Source organism: Perognathus longimembris, chromosome 28 (genome assembly GCF_023159225.1).
Source record: "Perognathus longimembris pacificus isolate PPM17 chromosome 28, ASM2315922v1, whole genome shotgun sequence".
NCBI classification, from domain to species: Eukaryota; Metazoa; Chordata; class Mammalia; order Rodentia; family Heteromyidae; genus Perognathus; species Perognathus longimembris.
In genome coordinates, this window is record NC_063188.1 from 726,517 (window position 1) to 747,617 (window position 21,101).

At 47.2% G+C, this 21,101-nt stretch overlaps 1 protein-coding gene across 4 annotated transcripts; it reads right to left on the bottom strand.

Annotated features, from left to right (window-relative positions):
• Positions 1 to 448: 448 nt before the first annotated feature.
• Positions 449 to 20,880, bottom strand: Ikbkg (inhibitor of nuclear factor kappa B kinase regulatory subunit gamma). Of its 4 annotated transcripts, none has more exons than XM_048335535.1 (10): positions 20,731 to 20,880; positions 15,359 to 15,560; positions 13,371 to 13,582; positions 10,209 to 10,324; positions 6,209 to 6,361; positions 5,002 to 5,077; positions 2,455 to 2,598; positions 1,777 to 1,919; positions 1,529 to 1,590; positions 449 to 1,180 (listed from the first exon to the last, which is right to left on the bottom strand). In XM_048335535.1, exons 2-10 carry the CDS (start codon positions 15,543 to 15,545, stop codon positions 1,038 to 1,040), a joined length of 1,236 nt encoding a protein of 411 aa, XP_048191492.1. In that variant the 5' UTR covers positions 15,546 to 15,560; positions 20,731 to 20,880; the 3' UTR covers positions 449 to 1,037. The 4 variants fall into 4 exon arrangements, with proteins under 4 accessions (XP_048191492.1, XP_048191490.1, XP_048191491.1 ...); XM_048335533.1 differs by having other exon boundaries at positions 4,981 to 5,077; XM_048335534.1 differs by having other exon boundaries at positions 10,209 to 10,327; positions 20,731 to 20,879.
• Between the last annotated feature and the right edge of the window lie 221 nt (positions 20,881 to 21,101).

The window sequence follows — 21,101 nt, forward strand, 5'->3', positions numbered from 1 at the left end:
GTGGCACTGTGGTTCAAGAGCTAGGGTGCTAACTTTGAGCAAAAAGAAGCCAGGGCCAGTGCCCAGGCCCTGAGTTCAAGCCCCAAGACTGGCAAAAAGAAAAGCTAACAAATGGTCAGAGAAAGAAATGGGTAAGAAATATGAATAGCCCAGTTCCCACAGGAACTCGGTACTGTGGGTATGGTCATGATTAACAATGCCATCCTTAAGATGTGAGTGCAACAGAAATGGATGGACAAAGGGCGAACAAGTGCAGCAATGGTATTCATTAGACACTATGTTGAAAATGAACTACACAACTTGTGGGCAGATTGGAGGGAAAAATTGTGAGTGACAGATGGGGTAATATGTTTTTGAAAAGCTGGAGAGTAGAAAGAAGCCAGGTGCCAGTAGCTCACGCCTATAATCCCTAGTGGATGGCAGAAACCCAGGTATCTATCTGGCCTCCTCCTCCCTGGAAAGGCTGCAGTACCACTTCTAAGCATCCCAAAGACACACATGATTAGCATGAAAGCATCTTCACCACATCATTTATGGTAGCAAAAATGCTGGAGGACAAAAAGCAAATGCCCATTAATGGCATTGGTTAAACATACCATGGTATGGCAACCAAGTAGAGTGCTATGTGATCACAGGTAGAGAGGCTAGAGCTCAAGGGCTCAGGGCAGGCAAATCAACAGCCAGAGAGAAGTCAAGCTACACCCAGCTCTGATTAGGCAAGTGGTTTTTTTTGAGAGCCCCTACCTCCATTCTGGAGGGGACAGAGGACAAGATTAGCCACCAGAACCATATGGTTGAAGCAGACTGAACACAAGAAAGAGGGCAAAGCATGCAACCTGACTGGAGCGCCAGTTACCACAAAAGAAGTGGACTAGCAGATAAAAACACTGAAGGAAAGCCCTGCAGTTCCTCCCTGGGATCCACTTTTTGGCACTAAGTTCTTAGTTCTGGTCTAAGCAGGCAGGAGAGGCAAGCACAGATTACATCGCCCTGAGCATAGCATACAGCATATGCTGGTGTCATTGGAGCAGCCAGCACTACTCAATGCACTCCATTACATGGATCTGTAGAGTGTCCATATCAGGAGCCTGATACTGGCACTTGGGACAACAGAAGTCAGGTGGCTCCTCTGGAGGGCTTCTCCTCTGGTTGGGCAGAGCCGGGTGAAAAGAGTGGTGAGCTGCAAAGAGAAAATGGACGCTGGATGGGTGGAATTCATGCCCAGCCCAGGTGAAAATTAGAGAGAAGGAGAGGATGGCAGTGTGCTATGGTACTACCATATCTGACTACAAGGGTCAACACCCACATGTGATCAGGAGCCAGGACAACCACCCAGGACTAGCAGGGACTCTCAAGGAGAACTATTTCCCCACACCTCGGGGTGGGGGAGCTATAGATGGGTGGGCAGCCAACATGATAGGGTGCTCCCACCAGCAGCAGAGAGGCCAACACATGCCATCCCTAATCATAGAACCCTGCCTCCCTGCCCACCCTTCCCGCAGCCCAATGTGACTGCTCACCCACTCACCTGGGGCAGGGGGCAAAGGGGGCTGGGAGGTCTCTACATGACGCTTCCTCATATCCTCAATCCTTTGAAAAGAGAAACCATCTGATCAAAACATGCACTTTAGTGAAGCTCCTGGCTAGACCAATGGGGAAGGCCATTAGGACAGGCCAAAGGCAAAAGAAGCCAAACCCAAAAGCCAGTAGTTTTCAGTCTCTTGCACTTACGATGGTCACCACCCAGTTTCACACCTGCTTCTCACGTAGGCCCACCTGGCTGACTCCTGGAAGTTGGCCTTCAGCTTGCTGTACTCGCGCTGTAGCTGCTCCAGCTGCTCCTGCAGAAGCTCCTTCTTCTCAGCCAGCTTCTCACGGGCCTGCCTCTCAGCCTGGAAGTCTGCCTTGTAAATATCCGCCTAGCAAATCCAAGAGAGGGATGTGCCTACCACCCATCACCTGCCCATCAACCACTCATCAATGCCCCAGAGGAATAAAGTAGAGCCCTGCCCTCCAGTATCCTGGAAGCACATAGGAAAACAGATATGTCATCAAAAGACCCAATGGACACAGAGACATCAAGGAACAGTGCATGAAGCACAGAAAGCCTAAGAGAGGACACCATAAAATGAGGCCAAAGAACCAGGTGCAGGTGCCTCACATCTATAAGCCTAGCTACTCAAGAGGCTGAGATCTGAGGATCATGGTTCAAAGCCAGCCCAGGCAGAAAAGTCCATGAGACTCTTATCTGCAACTGATCTCAGAAAAAGCTGGAAGTGGTGCTGTGGTTAAAAGTGGTACAGTGCTAGACTTGGTACAGTGCCCAGGACCAAAGTTCAAGCCCCAGGACTAGCAAAAAAAAATAGAGAGAGAGACAAAAGAAGCATGGTAGGACTCTATGCTAGAGTGATCCAAGGAACTCACACAGAGTGCAGACCAGAGGAGCTACCTCACCTGGGCCTTTAGAACTGGCACTGTTTCCATCACAATCTTGTGCTGCTCAGCCTCCTCCTTCAGCTTGTCAATCACTTCCTGCTTGGCCACCAGGGCCTCCTCAGCCTGCTGGAGCTGCTGCCTGAGGTCCTCCAGCTGCATTCCCTAGAGACAGGCAAAGAGCACTGACACAGCCTCCCAATTCAAGACAAGGCCAAGCCCCTCCCAAGCAGGCCACTACTCTGAGTGAGAACTAAAAGATACAAAAGAGGCCCCCTAGCTCACCAACATCTAGGACAATGCTGGCCCCATCCCATGGACTTCTGGGCACATGACAAGATGCTAATACATAGAGTAAAGGCTACATCCTGTCATGGCCCCAGGGGGACAGAAGAAATGGTGAAGGTTTTCTCAAGATGTAAGAATTTCAGGACTTAGGGACTCACTCTGATCATCTGGCCCTGCCTCCCACCTAGGAGTTGATCTCTTCCCAGAATCCCCAGCTCAACAGCCTCCCTCTTTTTTTTTTTTTTTTTTTTTGGCCAGTCCTGGGCCTTGGACTCAGGGCCTGAGCACTGTCCCTGGCTTCTTTTTGCTCAAGGCTAGCACTCTACCACTTGAGCCACAGTGCCACTTCTGGCCGTTTTCTGTATATGTGGTGCTGGGGAATCGAACCCAGGGCTTCAAGTATATGAGGCAAGTGCTCTTGCCACTAGGCCATATCCCCAGCCTGACCCTCCCTCTTAAGGGTCTACAAGTCCATCACATGTACCACTAAGCTCCAACAGATGGGGTTTTCCACTCTGCCACCTCATGTGCCAACACACACACACACACACACACACACACACACACACACACACACACACACACCCTACTCTCCTCACCGAAACTTCTCTCCAGAGATGTGGCCATTTTTTATAACTAATGCTTCCTCAAATCACATGAGGAAGAGTTAGTTATGAAAAAAATCCTCATAAATCTTATACAATCCTTATAAATCTACTCTGAGTACATTCATGATTAGCAATGCCATCCTTAAGATGTAAGTGCAACAGAAATGGATGGACAAAGGGCGAACAAGTACAGCAATGGTATTCAGTAGACACTATGTTGAAAATGAACTACACAACTTGTGGGCGGATTGCAGGGGAAAATTGTGACAGATGGGGTAATATGTTTTTGAAAACCTGGAGAGTAGAAAGAAGCCAGGTGCCAGTAGTTCACGCCTATAATCCTAGCTACTCAGGAGGCTGAGATCTGAGGATCATGGTTCCAAGCCAGCCTGTGCAGAAAAGTCCCTGTGAGACTCTTATCTCCAGGTAACCACTCAAAATCCAGAAACAGAGCTCTAGCTCAAAGTGATAGAATGTTATCCTGGAACAAAAGAGCTCAGGGACAGCACCTAGGCCCTGAGTTCAAGCCCCTTGATTGACAAAAAAAGAAAGAAAGGAATGTACTCACTATAACTTATGTAACTGTAACCCCTATGTACATCACCTTTAAAATAACAAAAAATTTTAAAATGTCAGTGCAAGCCCGAACACAGCTTACTGCTTTCACAAGTGGTCATATACACAACCCAGCCATGTTGACTAGTACTTTAAAAATGAAGATGTACCCAGGTCCTGATGGCTCACACCTAATATCCTAGTTAGTTATTTTGGTGGCTGAGATCTAAGAATCATGGTTCAAAGCCAGCCCACGCAGGAAAGTGCATAAGAGTCTTATCTCCAATTATCCACCAAAAAAGTGGAACTGTGCTCAAGTGGTAGAGCACTAGCCTTGAGCAAAAAAAGCTCAGGGATAGTGCCCAGACCCTGAGTTCAAGCCCTAGGACTGGCACCAAAAAAAAATAAAAATAATAAACGAAGACTTTGGCCAAGCACTGTTGGCTCATGCCTATAATCCTAGCTATTCAGGAGGCTGAGATCTGAGGACTGTGGTTCAGAGCCAGCCCAGGCAGGAAACTCCATGAGATTCTTATCACCAAATAGCCACCACAAAGCTGGAATTGGGAGATGTGGCTCAAATGGTAGAGCACCAGCCTTGGAAAAAGTTATGGGACAGCACCATGACTCTGAGTTCAAGCCCCCGTACCAGCATAAAAAAAGGTGATTGTTCAAACTGCACTCAACTTAGGACTGATTAGGACAAACTAGAAAAAAGGTCCCATCTGCCTTTCAAGTGGGCATAGAATGTTACTGGATCTAACTTTGGCTCTGGGCCACAAGCTGCACTGTTGATGGCTAGCAGGAGGAAATAGCCATGTAGAGAACTGTAATCTCAGCCCCACAGAGAGAATGCCAAAGTCCTAGCCCAGCCCTCGGGCACCAGGAGTTGTCCTACTGGTGTGCTCCTTGAGGGCCTTCCCTGAACTGTTATAGCTGCAGCCTTGATAAAAATCTAGAGTAAGTTGAACATGTCTCCAAAAAGCCAATTCCATCAGGTCTCAAGGGCCATGTTCTTCACTTTTCCCAGGAACAAAGGGAGAGGGGGAGAAAGAGGAGGAAGAGGAGAGACTTGCTCCAGGCTGGTCATACTCACTCGCTTACGCTCACCGCTTACCACACTGCTCTTGATGTGGTTGTCATAGTCTTGGAAGAGCTGGTGATAAGCCATCTGCAACTGGGCCAGCTTCCGCCTGTGAAAAAAGGAGCTGTCTAGAGAGACCACCTTGTCCTGGCCTACCTACAGCTTGCCTATCCCCAGCTCTACCCTCTTCCTTCTTGTCTCAGAACAGACCTAGAATAGGAGCCTCTAGGGGCACCTTAATTATGAGGCAGGCTTTGAATTACTGCAACTGAATAGGTTGCTAAATAGTTCCTATCATTTCTTCCTTAAACCTAACCTTTTAAAATGTTTATAAGGGCTGAGGTATAACTCCGTAGTAGAATATTTGCCTAGAGCACGCACAAGGCATACACAAAGCCCTGGGTTCCATGTTCAGTACCAAAAAGAAAATAAATAAAATGTATCTAATCATGTGGAACTATCCTGAATGATTCAAAAATGCCAACTACAGCTAAAGGCATGGCGCTGCAATAGAACCCCTGCCTTGCAAGCATGGGGACCTGAATTCAAACCCCAAGTATGGCCAAAAAGAAAAGGCCAATTTCCAGAAAAGCACAAAGGTAAGAAAACTGTTCTGGATTAAAGGAAACTCCGAAGACATGCCAAGAAGAGAAATTTGGACTGGATGCTGGTGGTTCACGCCTATAATCCTAGCTACTCAGAAGGCTGAGACCTTAGGATCGTGATTTAAAAGCCAGCCCAGGCAGGAAAGTCTTGAGGCTCTTAGCTCCTATTATCCACCTACAAGGTGGAAATGGAGTTGTGGCTCAAGTGGTAGAGCACCAGACTTGCATGCAAAAGCTCAGGGACAGTGCCCAGGTCCTGAGTTCAATCGCAGGAGGCACAAGTGGTTTCTAACGTGTTAATGAGTGGACCTCACTGCAAAGCAAGCACCTATACACTGAATAAGGAATTCATGGGCCAAAAGCTTGGTGCTCTATGATCTTTTTGAAAAGAGAGTATCTTGAAATAATTGGGGCAGAAAAGAGTACGTGCAGGATATACAGTGAGCTGTAAAGGTGGACTGGATCATAAATAGTATTCTTGTCTCAAAGATAGGCGGTTTGTATATAATAGCGGTCAACTCTCCCATTAGCAAGGCTAAGGAAAAGAGTCAGCCCTCCCCCCAGCCAGTCCCTACAAGGATTCACAACACCACGAGCCCCTTGGCATCTCGCAGCCACCCTTCCCACGGACTCACTTCTCCTCTGAGGCAGCCTGGCGCTCCATGCGCAGGGCAGCCTCCATGCTCTGGCTCTGCATCCGCAGCTGGTCCACCTGCACGCTGTGCTGCTGCTGCAGAGCCTCCCTCTCGCTCTCCAGCCGCCTGGCCTGCTCGCTGGCTGCCCGCGCCCTGGTATGGGAGGAGGAACACACTGAGGGGACTCCAAGCAGGGTAGCACAGGCTCAGGGTGAGGTTGTGAACATCTGTGACTACAAGCTGACTTCGGTTGACAGAGTGGAGGCAGGGAGCCGGCTGGAAGATGGCAAATAAGCAGTTCCGTCTAAAGTGTGTTTGCTTCAGTGGGGCTCAGTAGGCAACTGAGGGTAGACAGTAAGGAAACCTGAAAACCAAGGGAAAGAAGAGCCAGGAAGAGGGTGAGCTGCCTCCCCACCGAGCTGCTTGCTGGAATGAGGGGAAAGGAGCCTCAGAAAATGCTGAGGCCCTAAGCAAGAACAGTCTCAGTGGAGGGATGTTGAGAGAGACTTGCAGTAGCAGTCAGGAGATTCCTTGCTGAGCGGGCTAATACTGAGCTCAAGAGTAGATTAAGGTTTGACCCCAAGCTCCCAGCTGGAGTCCTGAGCACTCTTTATGGAAACCCAGTTCTCACACTTGGGTAATAGGGACTTGAGGGGCAAGACATGCCATCAATAGCCTTGGCAAGGAATCTCTCCGTCCCTTCCTCCATACTCTCACTATAAAAGTACAGGTTGTTTCACTGTGATCACTCCCATCCCCCCAAATCTCCTGGTCCTAGCCCATAGCTCCCTATGGCTCCCTTTGTCTCCAATTTCCAGAATCTAGCCACATCATCTTGCTGCTCTGACACCTTCCACAACCCTGCTGCAGGAGCAATGGTGGTCATTTCCAAGTGATCCCAAGGTGGCCTGTGATGACAGGTCACTCCCACTCAGCAATGCAAGCTTGAGCTATTGGGTTCGGGTTAGGGCCATCCCCTTACTGCCTTTGCTAACATTGCTCCCCTATCCACTCTGAGCCCAACCAAACTCCCCGCCTTTATGCCGGAAGGTTACCCTGATAACAGCCCCACATACCTATAGCCCCATATACCTATACCATCCAGGAGGGCTTCCCCTATCTGTATGAACTGTGGCACTAGGAAAATCACAGCAGCATCCCTGCCCTTTCACCACCCACTGATCCCACTAATGGCAACCAAAACTCCTCTGCATAAGAGTAACTAGTATTACTGCAAGGTGGGCCCTGGGCTGGTGTAAATTCCCTGGGCTGCTTGTGACACTCTCCCTGTCTGAACTGTTCATATGATGAAGCCTACATGCAGAATCTGCTTTTTTTGTAGAAGAGGGAATGTTGGTATGTGCCTGAAAGAAGGCACCAATGAGAGCTCCCAACAGAAATGCAAGGTGCTGAGTCTTAGTACATAACATATCCCTAATAGAGAAACAGCCTGTGTGGTAATCCTAGCTACTCAGGAGGCTGTGAATTGAAGACTGTGGTTCGAAGCCAACCCAGGCAAGAAAGTGTGTGACACTCTTATCTCCAATTAACTACCAAAAAAGCTGAAATTTGAGTTGTGGCTCAGGTGGTAGAGCACTAGCCTTGAGCAAAAATGATCAGAGACAACACCTAGGCCCTGAGTTCAAGCCTCAGGACTAGCACCAAAAAATAATGTAAAAGGGGGCTAGAGGCATGGTTCAAGTGGTAGAGCACCATCCTAGTAAGCACGAGGCCATGATTTTAGTTCCTAACACTGCCAAAAAAAACCCACAACAACATATACCATGACTGAACTGGTTGTATGCAAGGTGGGTTCAATATATGTAAATCAATAAACATAATACAAACATATAAACACAATCAAAAATCGTGTGATCATCTCAATTGACAGAGAAAAAAGCCTTTGACAAAATTCAACACCCTTTTATGATAAAAAAAAAACTTTGAAGAAACGAGGATGAACACAATAAAGTTATATATGACATACTAAACAGGGAAAAACAAATCAGCTGGACACTTATGGCTCATGCCTACAATCCTAGCTACTCAGGAGGCTGAGACCCAAGGATCACGGTTTAAAGCCAGCCCAGGCAGGAAAGTCTGTGAGACTCATCTCCAATTAACCACCAGAAAACTGGAAGTAGTGCTGTGGCTCAAAGTAGTAGAATGTTAACATTAAGCAAAAGATCTCAGGGGCAGCACCCAGGCCCTGAATTCAAGCCCCATGATCAACAACAACAACAAAAAAAATCATTTCCTCTAAAGTCAGAAACAAGACAAGGGAGTCCACTCCCCCACTCGTATTCTATACAGCACTATAATTCCTAGGTATTATAATAAAGCAAGAGGAAGAAATTTAAAAAATGATTCAATGAAGCAGTGAAATTATCCGTATTTGCAAATGACAGGGTCTAATACTTAAAAGGCCTCATGCTTTCACAGGGATTTTTTTCATGACTAGCACTTTACCACTTTGAGTCAGATCTCCATTTCTAGCTTTTTGCTGGTTAGTTAAAGATAGGAGTCTCACAGTTTTTTTTTTTTTTTTTTTTTTTGGCCAGTCCTGGGCCTTGGACTCAGGGCCTGAGCACTGTCCCTGGCTTCTTCCCGCTCAAGGCTAGCACTCTGCCACTTGAGCCACAGCGCTGCTTCTGGCCGTTTTCTGTATATGTGGTGCTGGGGAATCGAACCTAGGGCCTCGTGTATCCGAGGCAGGCACTCTTGCCACTAGGCTATATCCCCAGCCCTCACAGTTTTGACTGCCCAAGCTAGCTTCAAACCTCAATCCTCATATCTCAGCGTTTGAGTAGATGAAATTAGAGATGTGAGCCAAAGGAGCCTGGGATATGCATGTTTATTACAGCTTTGTTTACAATAGCCAAATGATGGCCAAAGATATCCAACAACTCATGAATTGATAAATACATGTTTGTGTGTGTGTGTGTGTGTGTGTGCGAGCACGCACACGCGCGCACTCACCATAGAATATTACTTATCCACAAAGAAAAAATGTCGCCAGGCACTGCTGGCTCTTGTCTATAATCATAGCTACTCAGGATGAGATCTAAGGATCCTGTTTCAAAGCCAGCCCAGTTAGGAAGATCCATGATTATCTCTGATTAGCCACCAGAAAACCAGGTGTGGTGCTGTAGCTCAAAGTGGTACAGTGCTAACCTTGAGCAGAAAAGCTCATGGATAGCGCCCAGGCGCTGAGTTCAAGCCCTATGTCCAACAAAAAAAATGTCATATGTCATTTGCAAGAAAGTGAATAGAACTGGAGATCATCATATTCAATGAAATAAGCCAAGGGGCTGGGAATATGGCCTGGTGATAGAGTGCTTGCCTCGTATACATGAAGCCCTGGGTTCAATTACTCAGCACCACAAACATAGAAAAAGCTAGAAGTGCCACTGTTCAAGCCCCAGGACTGGCAAAAAAAGAAAGAAAGAAACCAAGCTCAAAATAGATGTGTATGTGTGTATGTGTACAGATATATGTGTATATGTATGTAACACATATATGTGTAGGTGTGCATAATAAAATTGTACAGAATTTGAACGTAACTATAGCATTGTGTTTGAGGGGGATGACTGGGAAGGAGGAAAATAGAATGATGAAAAATGAATAATATTTATGTATTAAAAAATAGCCTGTGTGGGAGGTGTTATATTCTGTGCTCCTTACCAGGGGTGGATCCTACCAAGTACCCATTGGACAAACCTAAATCTAGAGAGTAAGGTCTTGCATGTGGCTTTAGGGTCCCCTAAAATGCCTCCCTAAGGAAATAACCCAGCCTCCAGCAGAGTCAGAGAGGCTGGTGACAAAAGCTGGGACCCAGGTCCTCAATAATTAGGTTAGAACTCTTCCAACCAGCCATGAAGGCACCAGTGTTCATACAGTGACTGCTTCCATGCTCTCATAGAAAAGTCCCTGGAGCCCTGGACATTTGCCTCATTCAAACCTCTGGAGCCTCGGTGGCAGGCATTCCTTCCCCACTCACCTGCCCTCCAAAGTCTGGAGTTCTTTGGTAGCAGCCTCCAAGCGACTCTGGCTCTCCTGGAGCTCCCCCAGTAATGATGTCACCTGGGCTTTCACGGAGGCCTTGTCCTCAGCCATCTGCTACAGAAGTAAAGGTCACTTCCAGTCAGTGCTGCTTTCTCCCCAGCTGCCCATTTCTAGCATACCCAAGCTCCAAGATAGCCGGCAAGCAACTGGGACAAATGTACCCTGAGGGTTTCTTGTCTGAATTCATCAACCCCAGAGCTAGTACCCCAGGGCCTCATAAGTACAGTGGCCACATGACCCTCCCCAGTTACCCACCTCAACTGTCACTGCTGGCTGAGAAGCAATTCCCAGCCTCCACTCAGGGCTGCTGCCTGATCGAGCAGGGCAATTTGGGCAATGGAAGAAGACAATCCCAATTACCCACACCCCCAGGCTCCCTCCTCATCTTTGTGGAGAGGGGATTCAGGCACCTAAGAAACACAGGAGCATAGAGATGCCTTAAGACTTCCACAGTTGCTGACAGCTCAGCCACTGCCTCGTCACTAGACCTTAAAAGGCTGAGCTTAAGATGTCATGTAGCTGGGGCACTATCACTATACCTCTCTTAGCCTCTTTAAACTCAGTGAAGAAAAATACACGCCTAATCCACATACCTAGGGTCAGGAGAAACAGATTTCTCAAAGCAAGAGTGAATACTAAATCTTTTTTTTTGCATATACCAGTCCTAACACTTGAACTTAGGGCCTAGGTGCTGTCCCTAAGCTTCCTCTACTCAAGACTAGTGCTCTACCACTTGAGCCACAGTGCCACTTCCAGCTTCTAGTAGTTTACTGGAGATGACTCTCACGGACTTTTCTGTCCAGGCTAACTTTGAACTATGATCCTCAAATTTCAGCCTCCTGAGTAGCTAGGATTACAGGTGTGAGCCACTGGCCCCTAGCCTAAATCTTTTAATTTCTGAGAATCACAAAATATCCATTCAACCCTAAACTAAGAGATCTGACCAAACTTTAATATGGTTACAAGCAACCTAAGGCTACATTCCTGAAATGTTCTAGGCCCCTGCCAAGTTCCTATTTGCAAATGCTCAGGGCTATTAAGACATAGGCCTGAGACCTCATTTAGGACCCCCTGATCTTTGCTGGAGCATTTACTGAGAAGACTGTCAGTTATGAACCCTTCCTTTATCCCTTTCAGATGTCTGCATTTCTCCTACACTCCAGTTGTGTGTGTCTCAAGGACTTGAGAGCAAGTCCTTTGAACTAGAATCATCAAGAATGATCCTTCAGTGTCCTTAAGAGGACGGGATCCTGCCAGGCACTGGTGGCTCACACCTGTAATCCTAGCTACTCAGGAGGCTGAGATCTCAGGATCACAGTTCAAAGCCAGTCCAGGAAAGAAAACCATTAAAAAAAAAAGGCCAAAGTGGGGATGACATTGTCCAAAAAGAAATAAACTCATTATCTTACTAAAGTAACTAACTCCTCTATACATCACCTTTATAATAAGAATAAAAAAATAAAAATTTAAAAATAAAAAATAGTAAATATGGCTGGGAATGTGGCTTAGTGGTAGAGTGCTTGCCTAGCATGCATGAAGCCCTGGGTTCCATTCCTCTGTACCACATACACAGAAAAAGCCAGAAGTGGGAGCTGTGGCTCAAGTGGTAGAGTGCTAGCCTTGAGCAAAAGAAACTCAGGGACAGTGCTTAGGCCCTGAGTTTTTGCCCTCAGACAGGCACATATACACAAAAAAGTATAGCTTCAGTTCTTTTCCTACTGTCACTCTCATTAGTTACTGAACAAAAATCTGTTTTTGCAGTTTTAACAAATATCCACCTTTGTTTATATTTGATACTACTGTCCTTTAAAAAAAAACAGGGGAAGGGCTGGGGATATAGCCTAGTGGCAAGAGTGCCTGCCTCGGATACACGAGGCCCTAGGTTCGATTCCCCAGCACCACATATACAGAAAACGGCCAGAAGTGGCGCTGTGGCTCAAGTGGCGGAGTGCTAGCCTTGAGCGGGAAGAAGCCAGGGACAGTGCTCAGGCCCTGAGTCCAAGGCCCAGGACTGGCAAAAAAAAAAAAAAAAGAAAAGAAAAAGAAAAAAAAACAGGGGAAGAAACACACAAGTAGAAAATGTCATGACAACAGAGGCTAAGACTGGAGAGATGCAATTGCTAGCCAATGAGTGCCAAGAAATGCTGGGAGCCACCAGACATTGGGAGAAGAGCCCTGAAGAGTTTCTTCCTCATGTCCCACAGAAGGAACTCATCCTCATCACACCTTGATCTTGGATCTCTAGCCTCAAGAACTGGGGGACAACACATCCGTTGTTGAAGCCCCCAAGCATGTGGTACTTTGTTTTGGCAGCCCTAGCAAACTCATACACCTAAACAAATGGCAAATAAACATTAAACCAGGCCCTCCCCACAGTCAAGCACATTGGCTCCTCAGCCCCATAGTGCATATCTTGACTCTAGGACCAAGAATGCAAGTGTGGCAGGTCCTCTCTACTTCTCCCCACCTCACCCTCCCAGAAGCATAAGTCCTGTTCAACTACCATTGCCAAGGTCCTGAGATCACAAAGGCCTTGAAACATCCTCCTCAGCACACACTAGGCATGTCATCCTTTGGGAACAGTACAGTGCACAGGCCCAGATCACAGGTCTGGGGGTCACATCCTCCTCCATGCAAAGGCAAACCTGGGTCCTTGCCTGGTTCCTGGAAAATCGTGTTTACTTGGGGACTGGAGTCCTCTCAGGTACTCTGTGCTGGTGCCATGATGCCGGTGGAGGCCCTGGAGCACATGGTATCCGGGACCCCAGGGCCCCAGTGGGCCTCAGAGCTGATGGTTACTGAGCACGCTGCCCGCATCACTGACAGCCGAAGCATCACCCCAGGGAGGCCCCTGGACGCTGGCGCCTGGCCTCTCCTCAGCCCTGCCCTAAGGAGTGTGTAGGCTGGCTGGTCTTAACCTGTGCCCTTTCACTGTCATGAACTGTGTGGCAATCCTCTGTTGTGTGAAGCTCCCTGCAGAAGCAAGCCTGAGGGTGCTCTGGGGACCCCCGACCTTAGGCTCTTTGTGGGAATAGTAGTTTTCCTGTGGTTTTCAGAACATAGGTGGGTGGAAGGCCCTGCCCTACCCACCAGCTACCTGGTGGCATCTCTTCAGCTGCTCCACTTCTTGCATGGCCTGCTCCCTCTGCCTTCTTAGGTTAAGCTTCTCCAGGCTCAGTCTCTCCACCAGCTTCCTGGCTTCCTGAAATTTGCACATGAGGAACTCCTTTTCTTCCCTTTGGCTGACCTGGAAATGGAGCAGCTGCTCACAGCGCTCCCGCAGCATCTGGTTGCTCTGCCGGATGGCATCTGGGGGCATAGGAGACAACAAAGAGGTAAGTCCTTGCAGCCAGGCACACTGGCCCAATAGCTACAGCATAAAGGCCCATGCAAGCCTAAGGCTCATGAGGTCTGAGCCCAAAGCTGGCCCACCATCACAGCACCCTTTCATATAAAACCTGGGGACCTCTCCCCAAGATAGAAAGATAGATGACCTCTAAACATTCTTTTTTATTTATTTAACACTTCCAAATCATTGACAGCAATGATATAGCCCTAAATTTCTACAATGTAATACAAAGCACATTAATTAGCCTCACTTAAAAGGATATGTCAAGCTGGGCACTGCTGGCTCATGACTGTAATCCTAAGTACTCAGGTTGCTGAGATTTGAGGATTGCAGTTCAAAGCCAGACTGGGCAAAAAAGTCCGTGAGACTCTTATCTTCAATAAACTACTCTGAAGAAGCCAGAAGTAATAGTTTTATTGTTAATGCTTGTAGCATTCATAAGCTTTGTAGATTAGAATGATGATGTTTAGCATTGTGAAGGTTAAAATGTGTTTGTGACTTTAGCTAAGTATAACTACGCCACAGTACTGTAAAATTTGTGTACTTACTAAATCTCCATAAAGAAATCTTTGGGAAAAAAGAAAAAGAAAAAGCCAGAAGTGGTGCTATGGCTAAAGTGTAGAATGCTAGCTCTGAGCAAAAGTAGCTCAGGGACAGTGCCCAACTGCTGAGTTCAAGCCCCAGGACGGGCACAAAAAAATGTGCCAAATATCACTCGTTTTGGTTCAGGTGAGTCCAAGGAGTGCCCACCCTGGGGTACTCAGTCTCACTCTTACCAGGCTGGTATCTCTGCAGGTTCAGAAACATGCCTGCAGATGGGGGAAGTGGCAGTAGGAGGTGGGGGGGCCAGCACTGTGGGGAATCCAGAAGAGTGCTGACAGACCAAGTTAGTAGCTGATTGGAAGTTTAATACTCTTAGTGGTATGTGCAGTAGAAAGAATGTGCTGTGCCAAAGACAAACTCAAAGAACAGCTGGTCCTCCTCTCATCAGACTGATCAATAAGCATGCGCCAATGTCACAGATGAGGAAACAACCCAGTCCCCAGGTTCAGAGGACAAAAGCTTTCAGCTGAAGCCTCTGCCAGGACTGTCCTAGAGCCAGCTGACCCCTTTCCAGGAGCCACACCCCTTCCCAAGAAAGACCTCATCTTTTTCCAGGAAAGACCACACCCTTCAGAGGGAAGACCATGCCTCTTCCCAAAGAAGATCAAGTCTCCACCCAGGATCCATCCCTGCTCCTTTCTACCCTTTTCTTCTCTTCCCAAAACTGGTCCTGAGAGTGCTCTAAATATTCCTACAGGCTACTGTGCACCACAGAGTCTACTTGGAGGAAACTCAACCTGAAACCAAGTGAGAAGGCAGCTAAGTTTGAAATGCTATCTGGTTCTCCGGCACATGCCCACCTGAGACCCAGCAAAGACAGGTGCAGTGAGGTGAGTAAGCTCTCCCTCCAGCAAGATTAGACCTCCTAACAGGTACGGGTAGCTCATGCCTATAATTCTGTAATTCAAGAGGATCATGATTTGAAGCCAGCCTAGGCAGAAGTGTCTGTGAGATTGCGTCTCTGAAATAACCAGCAGCATGACTGAAGTGGTACAGTACCAACTGAACACGCAAGCAAGAAAGGTACAAGAGTATGAGGCTCTGAGTGTAAACCCCATTCCACACAACAACACAAAAGTAAACCTCTGAATTTTTACTGCACCCCCCACTTAAACACTGATTTATATACTTACCTCGGAGCTCTTGATTCTCTTCTAGACAGCGCTGGAGGCTCTCAGGGGTGCCCTGCTCTGAAGGCACATGTAGCATGGCTGGCTTCCCCAGAGAAGACTCTTCACCTAGCATGTCCTGGTCCCCTACCGGACCACCACTAGGTTGCACCATCTCACACAACTGATTCTTCCAGAGGTGTCTGCTCATCCAACAAGTCAGCGTCTAGAAGAGAAAGGCAGCAGGGACATCACATGACACCACACAGAATTTTCTTACCTAGGGGCTGGGAATGTGGCTTAGAGGTAGAGTGCTTGCCTAGCATGCATGGAGCCCTGGGTTCGGTTCTTCAGTACCACACATAAACAAAAAGGCCAGAAGTAGCGCTGTGCCTCAAGAGGTAGAGTGCTAGCCTTGAGCAAAAAGAAGCTCAGGGACAGCGTCCACGCCCTCAGTTCAAGCCCCAGGACTGACAGAAAGAAATTTCTTACCTACCAGGACTAGGAGTTACTCTGCGCAGACACTCTGGACTTGCATTCTGAGTGGAATATGGACGAGTGAACCAATTCATCTAGCGTAACCAGATGCTAAAATGGGATTTTGGACTAAAAGGTGGCAAACTATCATTTTAAAAGGAGACTATTCATGGAAATATCAGTGCACTAGGAATCCTATGTCCTACACACACATCCAAGAAAGAGAAATGGAAGGTCCTGGCTCCTTAACATAGTGTAATAGAATGAACTGTAACCCCCAAAAGATAAATCAAGTCCTAACACCTGGAACTAACAAATGTGACTTGGTTTGGCAAGATTGTCCTTGCAGATGTAAATGAAGGAACTTAAGATAATAACATCACAGGTTACATGGGTAAGCCCTGTCTCCTAAGATAGAAGAGAAGTGAAGGTGGTAGCATGTACATGTAATCTCAGCACTTGGGAGTCTGAGGCAAGAATATCAAGAGTTTAAGGCTAGCCTAAGCTACACAGCAAGGTCTAGGACAGTCCAGACTGCAAAGAAGATTCTATCTCAAGAACAAATAAACAAGGGCTGGAGGCAAGTCTCAGGGGTACAGTGCTGGCAGAGCAAAGAGTGACTGAGTCCCTGGGTTCAAACCACAGTACAACAAAACAAAAAGTTAAAAACAAAACCAAATAAAAAACCAAGCATGGCCCTGATGGCGCACTCCTGTAATCGTAGCTACTCAAAGGGCTGAAATCTAAGGATTGAGGTTCAAAACCAGCATGGGGGGAACAAAATACCCAACAGGGGATTAGTGGTAGAGTACCAAGAAGTCCTGGGTTAGATTCCTTGGTACCACATAAACAAACAAACAAACAAACAAAAAAACACAGAACCAGCACTGTGGCTCAAGTGGTAGAGTGCTAGCCTTGAGTAAAAGAAGCTCAGGGACAGTGCCTAGGCCCTGAGTTCAAGCCCCAGGACTGGAAAAAAAATTCCCAACACTCTTGTCTCCAATACCAAGTCTGCTGGCTCATGCCTGTAATCCTAGCAACTCAGGAAGCTGAGATCTGAGAATCACAGTTCAAAGGGCGCTCTGAGACTTTCATCTCCAATTAACTATCAAAAAGCTAGAAAGAGAGCTGCGGCTCAAAGTAGTAGAGCACTAGCCTTGAGCACAAAAACTCAGGGACAGTGCCCAGGCTCTGAGTTCAAGCCACAAAGGTGGCACAAAAAAAAGCAAGAAATGGAGCTGAGGCTCAAGTGGTAAAGGGTCAGTCTTGAGCAAAAATTCTATGGGAGAGCATGAGGCAAAATTCAAGACCCAATACCGAGTATGCACACATACACACACAGAGAGACACAGACACACACACAAACACAGACGAGAGAGAGAGAGAACAGAAGGAAACACACAGATGAAGAGATCGGTTGTAAGAAGAAATGTGGCCTGTTACTCTCTGATTTTTTACTTCCAGCCTCCTGAATTGTGAGAGATTAAATTCCCATTTAAGCCACCAAGCTCACAGTCATTCCTTGCAGCAACCACAAACCACTTAGCAAGAGGCTTCAAGGAGCCCACACTGCATCTGAAGCATGTTCTCTTTTATAGGGGTGCTCTGGTGTCCAACCTGTGTGAAGGAATCTGAAAGGAGACACTCGGCTGTCAGTCTGGGAAACCAGAGCAGGGACTGCCTGATCTGTTTATGTTCATTTGTCATGTAGATGCAGATCACGCAGGTCAGTGGCAGCCTGGAGACCTTCCCAATCCTGCCCAAGGAAAAGACCAATGCAAATGCAAGCTTCCAGAATCAAGCCTGGGGTGAATGAGGCTAATTTGCCTTGAGTTAAATGAACTTAGCCATTTTGCCTATTAGTCCCAATACTGTCCCACTGATAGCCATCCCCACTGACCCATCGCCTTCGTTTGGCTTCCCAAACAACTCAGTCGGCTGATGTCCCTCCTATCTCACAGGCTGATTCTACTCAGGCCCTTTTACTGGGTCCCCACCTCTTCCATAATTATATTGATTCCTATAGTTTTATCCAGTCTCATGGCTTGAGCCCCAATCTTAATATGCATACTGCCCCCAAACAGCCTTCTTTCCTGAAATCCAGACTCATATATCCAACTCAGTGTCTACTTAGATATCTGGTAGTCTGGGAACTTCTCAGGGCTAGGGGATGGGACTCAGTGGTAGAGTACTTGCTTAGCATACATTGGCACTGTGAATAAAAGATTCTAAAACTCCCAACAGTCCCCCAAATCCAGTTCAACCAAGTCTCTTTTATTACCAGCTGAAAACAAAAGCATTCTGCAGTTACAAGGACAAATACCCGTGAGGTCTTCTTGACCTCCCTCCTCCTTCCTTCCCTCCCTCTCTCAATCTCTCACTCTCTCTTGCTTCCTCTCCCTCCTTTTCTCTCTCCCTCCCTCTCTTCCTCCTTCCCCCTCTCGCACCCCCACTACTCTCTCCATCAGGAATGCTATAGCATTAACTATTTCAGGTACTGTGTTTATTTTTAAGTCATTTCTGAGAGATATGCATACAGAAATAACATGAAAATAAAGGAAGAACTCCAATGCAATATACTCAAGAGAAAAGAGAACTCATGTACACATATGAATGCTCAAGGCCACCAAAGAATGGAAACAAACCAAATGTCCAAAAACTAATGAATAAACAAAATCTAGTACAACCACATGCTACAACATGAACATATGGTCTAGACACTATTCTAAGAAAAAGAAACAAGTCACAAAAGGCCACATATTGTATGATCACATTTATAAGAAATGTACAAAATAGCCAGGCACTGATGGCTCACACATGTAATCCTAGCTAACCAGGGGGCTGAGAATGGAGGATCAAGGTTCAAATATAACCCAGACTAGAAAGTCCAGAAGACTCTTATCTCTAACCACTAAAAATCTGGAAGGGGAAATGTGGCTCAAGTGGCAGAGCACCACCCTTGAACATAAAAGCCCGTACACAGGCTCAAGACTGAATTCCAGTCCAAGTAACTGCACAAAAACGGAACGGAAAGGGAAAGGGAAAAAGAAAGAAATCCAATCAAGGAAAGAAGGAAGGAAGTTTAGAGGGATGATAACTAAATGATACAAGGATTTTGGGGGTGTGATGAAAATGTTCTAGAATTAGTGGTGATAGTTGCAGCTCCCTGTGAATGTACTAAAAACCATTGAATTGTATACTTAAAACAGGTGATAAGTAAATTAAGAAAACTCTCAAAAAACTATTATTGGAGACAATGAGAGGGGGCTGGGAATATGGCCTAGTGGCAAGAGTGCTTGCCTCTTATACATGAAGCCCTGGGTTCCATTCCCCAGCACCACGTATATAGAAAAAGCTAGAAGTGGTGCTGTGGCTCAAGTGGCAGAGTGCTAGCCTTGAGCAAAAAGAAGCCAGGGATAGTGCTCAGGCCCTGAGTCTAAGCCCCAGGACTGGGAAAAAAAAGAAGAAAGAGATCACATTTCCAGGGCAGCCTAGGATAAAAGTTAGCAGGAACCCAACTGAACAAGTAAGCAAGGTATGCCGGTATGTGTGTATGGCGTCAGCTACATGGAAGTGTGTCGGTAGAAAGACTGAGTTCTAAGGACAGTCCAGGCAAAAAGAGAAAACCTTATTCACAGGGCTGGGAATGTGGCTTAGTGGTAGAGTGCTGGCCTAGCATGCATGAAGCCCTGGGTTTGAATTGTCAGTAGCACATATACACAAAAAGCTGGAAGTGGTGCTGTGGCTCAAGGGGTAGAGTGCTAGCTAGCCTTGAGCAATAGCCAGCTCAGGGATAGTGCCCTGACCCTAAGTTCAAGCCCCAGGACTGGCAAAAAAGAAAACCCTATTCACAAAAAGAACAAAGCAAAAAGGGGCTGGTGTATGGCTCAAGTGGCAGAGCCCAGCATCTCTTCTGCACAGCAAACACCTGAATAAAGCTCACAATACTATAATCTTGTGATCCGTTCCTAGTAGGTCACCCTACTGTTACCCTTTTGCCTTAGATGTCTGGCTTCAGCCCAAAACATCCGTCTAGTCCAGATTACATACCTTTCCTCCCACAAATCCTATCACAGCTCCCCACTTCTCTTAATATAAAAGCTAAAGCCCTACAACAGCCAAAAAGGCTCTATACCATTCTGGTCCCCCATTCCTTCCTCTCCAACCATTCTGCCCTCAGTGTAACTTGCTGCCCTTGAAGTTTCTAGAACATGCCAGAATGGTCCATTCGTTAGCTGGTCGCAAAAAAAAAATGTGAGGGAGGGCAGATCCTAATGGTTTAACAAAACAAATTGAGCGGCATGATTTAAGATACTCGGCTGTTATAAAATGACATGTTGAATGGTAACCCTTTTGTACAACTCCTTAAAGATAACTTTAAGCCGCTTAGCTGCCAAGCTACACTTGAGGCCTTTGAAGACTCAAGTGTGATGAACAGACAGGCATGATAATTCATTCGTTAGCACACCTGTAGTCTCAGCACTTGGGAGACTGAGGGGGGAAAAATCGTGAGTTTGAGGCCAGCCTGAGCTTCATAGTGACACCGTGTCTCGAAAGAAGGAAAGAGAAAGGAAAAGAAAGAAACCGGGGGTGTGGTAGAATGCCAGCCTTGAGCGCGAAGAAGCAGGTAAGTAAGAGCGGGAGGTCCGGAGTTTAATACAGATACGAGGAGACAGGGACGGGGTGGGGGGAAACGAGGAGGAGTTTGATGAAAGGAAAAATCTAAGGGGTCTAGGCGAGTTCGTGCCCTCGGGGTACAGTCGCAGGCTGAAGCGGTAGCACGGCAGGAGGTGAAATCATCCCCACTCGCTGGGTCCCAAATCCGTCTGCTTGAACCGGTGCTCAAGAAGTATGGGGCAGAAATTAGCCGGATCTGGGCCCCGCCGATGCAACCCTATGTTGGGAGAAGAGGACCACACCTGTCGGTAGAGTCGGTCGAACGTGAAGTGGGCAGGAGTGACGGCCTGTCAGTTCGTAGGGCCCCTGAGCTCCGAGAAAGTCCAAATGCGGAGGTCGCCCTTCCCTTCTCCGCTGTGGAAACCCCCGCTTCCGGATTCCGGTGTCGTCATCATGGGATCCGGAAGTAAAACATGCACTTCCTGACCCCTGGGGCACAGGCGAGTGGCGAGAGCTTAGGGACCACAGTGGTGCCGCACCCTCCTCCCGAGGGAAGCCTGGGGCAGCCAGTGTCGCCTGGCCAGCAGGGCAGTCCCCACTGACAAACACCACCGTCTACTTCTCACAGCGTCACCACCTACATAGTCCCTAGCATCAGGCGGCATCCTGCCAG